At 33.6% G+C, this 12,220-nt stretch overlaps 1 protein-coding gene across 6 annotated transcripts in view; it reads right to left on the reverse strand.

The window, feature by feature from the left end:
* FAM169A (family with sequence similarity 169 member A) overlaps positions 1 to 12,220 on the reverse strand; it is a 53,971-nt gene that overhangs the window by 8,668 nt on the left and 33,083 nt on the right. For all 6 annotated transcript variants that reach the window (XM_074328824.2, XM_074328826.2, XM_019728128.3 and 3 more), the window contains 4 exons: positions 4,374 to 4,502; positions 3,611 to 3,723; positions 2,332 to 2,371; positions 1,439 to 1,589 (listed from right to left, as the gene is read on the reverse strand). In XM_074328824.2, the coding sequence (XP_074184925.2) occupies positions 1,439 to 1,589; positions 2,332 to 2,371; positions 3,611 to 3,723; positions 4,374 to 4,502 (433 nt within the window). The remainder of the gene's footprint in view (positions 1 to 1,438; positions 1,590 to 2,331; positions 2,372 to 3,610; positions 3,724 to 4,373; positions 4,503 to 12,220) is intronic.

Here is a 12,220-nt window from a genome sequence, read left to right on the forward strand (position 1 = left end):
AACGTTCCTTTCATCGCAGAAAATTCTTTGGACAGCCCAGGTATAGATCAGGGGTCAGCAAACTTCTCCTTTAGGTTTTGTGGGCCATGTGATCTCGGACCAACTACTCAACTCTGCCATTGTACACAAAAGCAACCATAGTAAACGTAAACTAATAAGCATGGATGTGTCACAATAAAATTTTATTTACATCAACAGGTGTGGGCCATATTTGGCCTATGGACCAACCCTAGTTTATGGACTACCGAACTAGAAAGTCTTCTGTCCCAACTCTGCTTGTTAAGTTTCTACTTATCTTTGAAGCCCTTGCCCAAATGACAAATCTCTCCATCACCTCAGTTAGAACCAGTCACACACTGCTCTGCACCTGCAGCATCCTGCACTTCTGTCATTGTACCATCACAATCTATCTTGCAGTACTCTTAACCTGTGTCACAGACAGATAGTGTATTAGAAACCACTACGCAAAGATGCAGTTTTGTTCTGCGTAGTGTCTGAGTAAGCATTCAGGCGTTTAGTCTTACTGTTACTATTCTGTTTCTGAAAAGCAAATGAAATTCCACCTAATTCTGGGATGTTCAATTTAAAATACATTGTTATATTCCCCCCTAAAAAGCATATTACATCAAATGTTCCTCAGTAAGAAAACCATAATTATCTGAACTCTGATTATTCTTTTCACAAATTACTAGATTTAAATATTTACTTATATTTGCCTTTAACATGATGAATTTTTCACCAAAATAAAACTTTACATACTTAATTACCCCAATGCAAAATTATTTACATAATGAAATTAGCAAAAGCTACAGAATTCTTTACCTGAGGAAAATAATTTTACAGCTAAAAGAGCAAAACTATGAATGGTTGACTCAGGAACAGTTGGTAGGACTACAAGAGCAAAAGTAAATTTTACCATAAAATTTAAAATCTTGCTTTAAGATTCAAAGAAAAAGAGGATAAACTTTTGACCCAAGTGTTCTGATGATTAAGACCCTGGTGGATTGACTGAATCATTTATGGTTATCACTAATTTATGTTATATCCAATAATTCAATAAAATGAATCAGTTATAAAGTAAAATTAAGGGGTTTTTAAATGAACTATATCTCAGCATTACTAAAATTACATCTACTGTCAGATTCAAAGTTGGTGATAATGCCTCATCTGGGATAATATAATCAGTTGAATGTTCTGGATTTTCACACTTGAGAGATTAAATTATGAGTTTATTCCATTCTAACACCAGCAACTTCTCCCTACAACACTGTCAAAGTGGCACTTATCACTGGTACGTGTAATCAATAATTTTGTAGGAGAATTGAAATACAAACCTTCCATACCAAAGCCATTTGGTACACAAATAGCCTCCACCTTAAACACTAATATGAAAGTAAGAATAAACAAAATAATGAGAGTAAAATAAACAATACTTTACTTGTTTACTAAAGTTGTAGGTGAAGTCTGGGGAGTCTTTTCATCTTCCGCTTGAGAACTACTAAATTCAGAATCCTGAAACCGCTTTCCAATCTTTGGCCGCTTAAGATGACTACTTCGAGTACGAGTGGAAACAGATGTTTTATCATGACCTGAAAAAAAAACAGCAAAACTACAATCGACTATGTATTCAAAGGATTGCCTATTAAAATACACAGAAATGTAATTACTACGCTAGTTTACATACCAGGGTGCCAAAAAAATGCATAAAAGTGGACACTTTGGTCAACGTTGCTCAAGCAGTAGTTCTCTATAACCAGAAGTGTCTGAACGCTGATGGTAACCATTTTGAGCACCTCTTGTAATTGCAAAAGTCAAATTACACTTGTATTCATCTTTTGCTATCAGTATATATTGAGTATTACAATTTTAATAGTTTTTGCCTTTCTTAAAGTGTGTATACATTTTTTTGGCACCCTCTGTATATTTCCATCATTACACACTTCCTTTCTCTCTTACATCAGACTTAGAAATAATGTCAGTGTTTTTTTCTAAAGTATGAAATAACTTGGTCAATATTCAATTTTGTTACCTTGAGCTCTGCAAAGTGTTTTTGTATTTTCACTTATATTCTCTCCTAATAATCTTGGGAAATAAACAAGGTAGATGTTACTGGTCCTATTTTACAGATAAGGAAATGAGGAAAAGAGAGGTATAATAGTTTATTCACACAGCAAAATCAGTGGCAGTGGTGGCATTGGAACACAGATCTAGACTTTAGAGGTGTCTAAGCCTTCACTTACTCTAAGAAACACAAACACACACACAAACACACACACACACCTAATTCTAAGTGTCTCAAACACTTACTGATAGATCAGCTGAATTTCTTACCTTCAGACGTGCTTGCTAAGGCATCTTTTAAAGAATCAATCTAAAATAGAAATACAGATTAAAACCAAACGTTTTAGGTTATTTTTTCTACCTGTGGATCTACTTCATTTAGTGTCAAAGAAAATCTTTCTAAACGTTCTGCAAATAGCACTTTTTGTACTCACTATTCATCAATAAAATCAAAAACTCTTACTTATATATAGTTATTATATTATTTATATTATCCTTAAAAACATTTCAAAATTTTTCAAATAGTCAAAACTCATGCTAATTAAGACAGGAAATAAGAGGCACAAATAATTCCCCAAAGTACTTGTCTTTTGAAATGCACATGCATTTACATAGACTTACTCAACACTCGCTAAAAATATACTCAAATACCCATGTGCAAAACAAATATGACTGTCATAAGCACCATCACAACAAAACAATGCACAAAAATAGACTTCTAGAATCCCATCAATGGACCTATATTTTAAGTAATATCAAGTAAGTTCTAGAAAAGTACCTAGTAAGTCCTCTGGAGTTCAGTAATAGGACCTGTCCTTCTACTTTCAGGTTACCTAGTTATTTGCAGAGCGCATTTCATTCTACAAAGACCTAGCACACATTTATTAAAACTTAGCCTCAAACTTTCCACAACTTTATAACTTTTGGCCTACTACTAATTCCACTTCTATAAATTTATCTGTGCAAGGAAATAATTACATGTGCACAAAGATGCATGTATAAATGTGTTCACTGTTGGGCCATTTATAAATGTAAAAAACTTAAGTATAATATGCTAAGGAAATCAATAATGATATTTATTAATACACAGAATTAGTGTGCTATTTATTAACAGTTATGTTTTAAAACAGTAATGCCATGGAGAAATGCTTAAAATAGTATATTAATGGGAGAAAAGCAGTTAGAAGCAGCATAAAACAAAAATAAAATGCATGCAGATATATGTTTTATAATATGTATTAAGTACATATACAAAATGTTAACAGTTGCTATATCTGAAGTAATGGGACTACAGATTTTTATTTCCTTTTATATTATTTTATGTGTATTCTAAATTATTTTTCAAAAAATAAAGCCTTAGCAACCAATGAACAGAAAATGCCAAGAAACTAATACAGCAGAAATTACATAAATTAAACATATTGTTGAATGAACTATAACATTAAAAAAATTAAATATTAGCTGAATCTATTTTAAAGAAACAGAAAAATTATTATTTCCTGCAATACAGGAAATTATTATTTCCTGCAATACAATACAGGGTACCTACAGTTAACTGCATCTCACTAGATTGATTGTCTTCAGTTCCTGCTTCATAACCTGGAACAGATGCCAGACTATATTCTGCAGACATAGGTCTTCTAGCTTCATTTGGAGTAACCGCTGCATGTAGAAGAATTTTAAAAATTGTAAGCCAATCAGTATTTGGTTTTAATTACAACACTGTTCTGATTTTCACAAAAGCCCTGGAAAGCATCCCAAACAGAAAGGTACTGAAATGTTAGGTATGGGACATCTGCTTCACCAATACCTTATAATGAAACCTTGCAATTATAAAGTTATAAATAGCTATCTGTATTTTGTAACTTTGAGGAGAGATGCATGAAATTGGGGACTATCTTTGATCCCCTGATCTGATGCCTATTCTATGCTGGTTTGGTAAACTGTTTATTTCTTACCCACCAATTTCTACTGGATGTTACATTCTGCTGGGCTATTCTTCTTCAAATGATAACACATAACAAAGAATCAAACTTTGGAAAATAAGGTCTGTTACTACCGTGATTCCCCGAAAATAAGACCGGGTCTTATATTAAGTTTTGCTCCAAAAGATGCATTACGGCTTATGTTTAGGGGATGTCCTCATGAAAAATCATGCTAGGGCTTATTTTCTGGTTAGATCTTATTTTCAGGGAAACATGGTAGAGAGATCATATCATAATACATAGACTACTGCGGACTGTAAGATACAACCATCATCAGGAACTGCTATTTTTAAGCTGGACATGTGTTCAAACTGTAAATATTCTTACCTGCAACTTTAAGTGTTTCTCTCTGTAACGCTTTGGTGACTGGTGTTCGCTGGCACCAGTGTCCAACACCTTCAACTTCCCAAAGGAGTTCATGGTCTCCCGGATACTTTTCAAAGTATTGCTTGCAAGCTGAAAAACACATTTAGAATTTTCTAGAAATCCCAAATATCAACTGTTTTAGAAAACAGAAAGAAGAGGGAAAGCTGCCAAACTCCCTTAATGCGCTAGCATAACTTTGATACCAAAAACACCAACATAACTCAAGAAAAGTATACACCAGTCTCATTTACAAATAAATATCCTAAATAAAATTCCATATTAGAGTTTTAACATGACCAAGGAATAAAAATCCTAACAAAAGATGTGCTTCACTTTTAAAGAGAAAATTATTATTGAGGGACATAAAAGAACTGAATAAAAGGACTGTTAGACTCAGTAATATAAAAGTACCAATTTTCACTAAAATTTCTGATAAATTCCATGCAATTCTAAACAAAACCCCAGCAGAATTTCTCTTTAACAGAACTCGACAAAACTCGATTCCAAGTTCAAAATGCAAAAACAAAGGGTTAAGAAAGAATATTGAGGCCAATTTTGAAGGAAAAAATGAGGGCTTATCCTCGCAGATATCAAGGATCATCAAAAAGGCACAGTAACTAAAACAACCTGACACTGATATAAGAATATGGAAGAAGAGGCAGAGAAGAAAGAGGAGGAAGTGAAGAAAGAAGAAAAAGTTAAATACCAGAATAAAGTAAATCCACCAAGAAAGAACCACACATACATTAAAAACTTGGCAAATACAGTAACGCAGGAGGTTATTTATTTCAGCAGAGAATGAATAAATTACTAAAATAATGGTATTAGAATACCAATCCATATAGAAAAAAATAAAGTCAGATCTTGACCTCACATCAACATCATTCATAAAAATAAATTCTAGATGGATTCTAAGACCTATTATGAAAAACAAAATGTTTAAAACAGAGAATACCTCTAGAACATTAGAGCACTGAAGGATTTCTTATAAAAGATACAAAAATCACAATCTATAATGAAATATTATGATAGGCCTGATTGTTAATGTTTAAAACTTTCTCTATCAGGACTATGCAACTGAACTTTCTATGATGATGGAAATGCCCTACAGCAGCACAGTCTGATACAGTAGCCACTAGCCACGTGTGGCTACTAAGGAATTGAATTTATAATTTTATTTAATTATAATTAACTTACACTTGTATCTAATTTATATTAGTGGCTGCTGTATTGAACTGTATAGTTTATATTAAAAAGATACCATGAAGACACAGATTAGGAGATATTCAAAATAAAACAAAGGATTAGTATTCCAAGCACATAAGAAATTCCTAAAACTGCATTAGAAAGACACAATGCCCCCCCCTCAAAAAAAATGACTGAGGCAATAGACGGGAAATTCACACGTAATTAAACTTGAATGGTCCCTTAACAAAGATAAAAATGATTGACCTCATACCTGCCAAGGAAATATAAAATGAATAAACAGGATACCATTTCCACACCTCTCAGGTAATAACAATTATCAGAAGAACAAGGGAAATGGAAAATCCCACACTCTGCTGGTGTGAGAACAATTTTGCAATAATTAGTAAAGTTGAAAAGACATATTTTATGACCTAACTCTACTTCTAGGTATATCCCTAATGACATACATATGCGGTTTGACAATTAAGTTCGCGAACTTGTTGCAACGCTGTTGACAACCTATTTTGGTATCAGAGGGATTATTCACTATGAATCTGTACCAACTGGACAGTTTACCAAGTTTACTTTTTGAAAGTGCTGAAAAGGCTGCGTGAAAAAGTTAAACGACCTGAACTTTTCACCAACAATTCATGCTCTTGCATCACGACAATGCACCAGCTCACATGGCACTGTGTGTGGAGTTTTTAGCCAGTAAACAGATAACTGTATTGGAACACCCTCCCTACTCACCCGATCTGGCCCCCAATGACTTCTTTCTTTACCAGAAGATAAAGGAAATATTGAAAGGAGACATTTTGATGACATTCAGGACACCCAGGGTAGTATGACGAGAGCTGTGATGGCCATTCCAGAAAGAGTCCTAAAATTGCTTTGAAGGGTAGACTAGGTGCTGGCATTGGTGCATAGCTTCCCAAGGGGAGTACTTTGAAGGTGACCGTAGTGATATTCAGCATGAGGTATGTAGCACTTTTTCTAGGATGAGTTCGCGAACTTAATTGTCCAACCTTTATGTGCACTTTATTGTCCAATTTTTATGTGCACAATAAAAATCTTCTCAGCCATAAAAAAGAATGAAATTTTGATATATGCTACAACATGAATGGACTTTAAACACTAAACTAAATGAAATAAGAAGGACAAATACTGTATAATTCCACTTATATAAGGTACCTGGAATAGGCAAATTCATTGAGACAGAGAGCAGAAAAAAAGTTACCAGAAAATGAGGAAAGGGTAGAAAGAGGAGTTATTGTTTAAAGGGTACAGAGTTTATGTTGCGGATGATGAAAAAGTTTTGGGTATAGATAGTGGTGAATGATAAATAGTATATTACATATATTTTATTACAAAAAAGCTGTTTAAAAGATTTAAAATAAAAACAGCACACAAAGCAATGCTTTCTAGTGTTTATGGACACAGCAGTAAGTTTGAAACCATGGGCAGGAAGGCTATACACCAATTTGAAGAACATAATTATCTCTGGACAGGTAGGAAGAAAAGAGAATGGAATTAGGAAGGGCTCTAAAGAGAACATTAATTGTTATCTACAATGTTTTATTTAGTTCTCCCTAAAAATAAATGAAAACAAATATGGCAAAATCTTAACATTTGTTAATCTGGTCACAGGATGGATACATGGACACAAGGATAGTATTCTTTTATTTTTTTAACCTACATGTTTGAAACTATTTCTCACAATTTCTGGTTTTAGTTTTCATACCTATTAGAAGGGAGAAGTTGGAGAAAACCAGCACAACAGGCCAAACTGAGTCCTTTGTCTGAATTAAAAGGACTGAACTAGTAGAGAATGCCTTACGTGTCTGAGGTCCAAAGGGAGTACTTTACAAAAGGTGACTAGAGCTGAAGGTCTTAATTCAGATGTGTCTAGCCAGAGAGTCATAGTCAGAAAAAGAGAAACCCTACTCTTATACCATTCAGCTATGTGATACAGAACATTATGTGCCAACAAAAAAGTTTTGGGTCTAGATAGTGGTGAATGATAAATAAAAGAACATCCGTCAACTACTCAGCATTGGCTATTTCTTCCTCAACAAGTTTTGGAGACTTCTTTCACTTCCTGACATTTTAAATGCAGCACTAAGACATTAAAATAATTTTGGAGACATTTAGTATTGGGGAATATCTAAAGAAATAAGAATATAAGGTAGAAAGTAAGTAAGTAGCACAAGAGCACTACAGGTAGAGCACCACAAGATTTAGATAAGGAAAGATAAATTTTTGTTGGGCAGAAATCAAGCAAAGCTTTCAGTCTGGGCCGTAACAAAGAAGTAGATTCTATGAAACTCAAGAAAATTAATTATAGACTTATTACAAATTTACTGATGTGGATGGGTATGAAATTAATATATATATATATATATATATATATATATATATATATATATATATATATATATTAATCAATACCCTTCATGTATATAATTAACCACCAGTTAGAAGAAATAATGGAAGAACACACAACATTTACAACAGCAAGAAAAAACTAAATAAAATTCCTGAAAATACACCCTTTCCTAAGTTAACTTTTTAAGAACTGTATGGAGAAAATGTAAATGCTAACTGATTTGGGCAAAATCATATAATTCTACATAAGATACATACAATTATCATACTGTTGGATAGAAAAAAAATCTAGAAAGTGGATTCTGAAGTCCATACCAGAAAATAAATAAACAATGTCAGAAATATTGAATGAGGGACAAGAAGACTTGTCTCTCTAGACATTCAAAAGCTAAAATAAATAAAACAGTGAGGTTCTTAAACGATTAATAGAAATAAATAAAATGAGCAGTATATACAAATACACATACACACGAATTTAATGTATGATCTAGATTATGGGTTAGCAAACTTTTTCTTAAAGGGACAGATAATAAATATTATATGCTTGCAGGCCATATGGTCACTGTCATAACTAACCAACTTTGACATTTTACTGCAAAAGAAGCCATACACAATAAGTACATGAATGAGTATGGCTGTGTTCCACTAAAATTTCATTTACCAAAAGAGTTAACAGGCCAGTGGACCACTGCTGACCCGATATAGATGCAAACGCACATCAGTGCAAAAAATAAAAATTATTCAATAAATGGTACCACGGCAGTCACATAGATAGATACCTGTCAGAAAAAAGAAACTTGGATCTGTACCTCATATGATACACACCAAGATAGACTCCAAATGGATAAAAGATTCACGAAACCTTATTTATTCCAGATCTCTAGGTGTACATGACACAGTACTGTGTAAATCAATTTCCCATAGTTAACTAATCATCTACTCTAGATTGAGACCAAACCCAAACGTATTTGGAACTCATCACCTATTTGTGGAATTGAACAAGTTATTTCTTCTTTTTTTTAAAAAAAAAAAAACACTATATAAAACACTATACTCTTTCCTAATACATTATAAAATATTCATGGAAACAAGTCATCAAAGAACTATTCGACATATACCAATACCAAGGAACTATTAATTAAGTTGAAAGAGAAAATCAAATGGAAATCCAAGTCCTTCAAATATAATAAGCATCATAGAGGAGAGATAAGAAGAGCAAAAAACAGAAAATGATGGGGAAGCCACATTGTCTAAAAATGTCTATCTCAATATATTCCTTTATTTTCATTTTTCAAAGAGTCTTATTCACAAAACTACACAAACAACATCAATAAATCACTCTCAGGGAATCTGTCTAAACTGAAGGAAAAGTAAGAGTTCAAAACTTTATTCAAAGACAGAGATTAGCTGACACGCAACTGTAATTCACTTGCCTTTCAAGTTATTTATCATTAGAATCCTGGAAAAGTATTAACACGTTGCATACGGATCACGAGAATCTTCGTTTTTTTCTGAGCCATGCGTTAAGGACGGATAACGAGCATTCTCGTTTTTACTGTTGACTCTTTTTACTTTGCACATTTTATTGAATTATTTGTGTTTCGTTAATAACAAAGGAAGCTGCTTTCTGCAGTATCACACCAGGAGGGATTACTAACATCATAGGTGAGTAAATACTAAAAAATTCCATAGAAAAATAATAAATGACATAGAAGCATTTATGCTTTAAAGAGAAGAGTGCATTTTAAAGTAGTTTCTTTTAAAAACCTGCCAGAACAGAGGGGTATGAGGGATTTAAACCCCGCCGTACACAACGTGCTAAGAGATTCTTCCTACAGTGGATGTGTTTGCATTCTTCCCCAAATTTAATAAAACAATAATTAGACTTTAAGGGGGAAATCTATTTTCAGATTACCCAAAGGTATACAGGTTCATTCCATTCTCATGTATTGGGTCTACAGAGAAACTATGACTCAAGATGGGCACGCAACACTTGGTTCTTGTTTTCTAGATTTTTTATATTAAAAAGAGGGAGAAAACTTAGAACAAAAATGTTTTTTCTGTGGAAATAAACATCTTATGTTAGACTAATATCAATGGTAAATTATACTTTATAAAAGTTTTCAAATAAATTACTTTCCAGGATTAAATATTACTTCATTAAGAAAAAAGTAGTTGGGGGCTGGTCCAGTGGCTCAGGCAGTTGGAGGTCCATGCTCCTAACTCCGAAGGCTGCCGGTTCGATTCCCACATGGGCCAGTGGGCTCTCAACCACCAGGTTGCCAGTTCACTTCCTCGACTCCCGTAAGGGATGGTGGGCTCTGCCCTCTGCAACTAAGATTGAACACAGCACCTTGAGCTAAGCTGCCGCAGAGCTCCCAGATGGCTCAGTTGGTTGGAGCGCATCCTCTCAACCTCAAGGTTGCCAGTTGGATTCCCGCAAGGGATGGCGGACTGTGCCCCCTGCAACTAGCAACAGCAACTGGACCTGGAGCTGAGCTGCGCCCTCCACAACTAAGACTGAAAGAACAACTTGAAGCTGAACGGCACCCTCCACAACTAAGATTGAAAGGACAACAACTTGACTTGGAAAAAAGGCCTGGAAGTACACATTGTTCCCCAATAAAGTCCTGTTCCCCTTCCCCAATAAAATCTTTTAAAAAAAAGAAAAAGAAAAAGTAAATTGTGGTATATTCCCACAATATACTACTACGCAGAAATGAGAATGAATGGAATAAAATAAAATAAAAGTAGTTGTATGGACTTTACATAAATGCAAACATAAATCCACTAATAGTTTTTAAAACATCACGACATGGTATAACCATACAATGGAATATTAAACAGCAGTGAAAATGAATAAATAGAGCTATGTGAATCCACATTAATGCATCTCAAACATAAAGATGAGTAAAGAAAGTAAACTGCTGAAAAATTCATACAGTACCTATCATTAATATAAAGTTTTAAAATATGACATATTGTTGGAGAATATATACATATGTATTAAAAGTCCAAGAAACGCATGACAAAAACAAATGCCAAATTGAAAACAGTGCTTATTTCACAGAAGTGGTAAGTTAATTGAGTAGGAGTACAACTATGTTGTGAATAACCTATTTCATGGATGGTACTGCTGGTGATACATAAGTATTCGTTACTTCACTTTTTTATAGCTTTTTGTATATCTGAAATTTACAGTTTTTTTGTTTTTTAATTTAAAAAGTTATCACACGCAAATAACCCAGAGGAAAAAATCGTCAAATAATCTAGACATTTCTCCAAGGAAGACATACAAATGCCAATAAGCACATGAAAAGATGTTCAACATCAAATGCAAATCAAAACTACGAGATGCAACTTCACACCCATTAGGATGGTTATAATAAAAAAGGTAGATAACAACAAGTGTTGGCAAGGATGTGAAGAAATCATAACCCTCATACATTGTTTATGGGAATGTAAAATGGTGCAGTTGCTTTGGAAAACACTTTGACAGTTTCTCAAGAGGTTAAACAGAGTCACCATATGACCCAACAATTCCATCAACATCTAGGTATATACACAAGAGAAATGTCCACACAAAACTACACAAATGTTCATAGCAGCATTATTCATAATAGCTAAAATGTATAATAGAAACAACTCAAAATTCCATCAACTAACAATAAACAAAATGTGGCATATCCATACAATGGAATGTTTTTCAACCATAAAAAGGTAAGAAGCACTGATTCATGCTACAACATAAATAAATCTTGAAAACATTTATGCAAAATGAAAAAAGCTAGACACAAAGGGCTTATAATACAATCATATCACGTTTCCATTTATATGAAATGTCCAGAATAGAGAAATTCAATGAGACAGAAAATAGATTAGAGGTTGCTAGAGATGGAGGAATGGGGGAATGGAGAGTGACTATTAATTGGTGCACAATTTCTTTTTGGGATGAGAATGTTCTGAAATTAGATAGTGGTTATGGTTACACAGCTATGACTATACTAAAAACCCAATGAATTGTAAACTTTAAGAGGTGAATTTTCTGGTATGTGACTTATATTTCCATTGTTTTAAAATCTACCACACCCCCAAAAAAGCCATATACATGAGGTAAGGACACATTTGCAAAATTAAGCCCTAAGGTGCCAAAGAATCCAAATTTATTTAATATTGACATATGCACATTTAAAATATTCCGCAGAAACAAGTCATAAGTGACAATGAGACAAATT

The sequence above is a fragment of the Rhinolophus sinicus genome, chromosome 3 (genome assembly GCF_057876585.1).
Source record: "Rhinolophus sinicus isolate RSI-liver-muscle chromosome 3, RSI-T2T, whole genome shotgun sequence".
In the NCBI taxonomy this organism is placed as follows: Eukaryota; Metazoa; Chordata; class Mammalia; order Chiroptera; family Rhinolophidae; genus Rhinolophus; species Rhinolophus sinicus.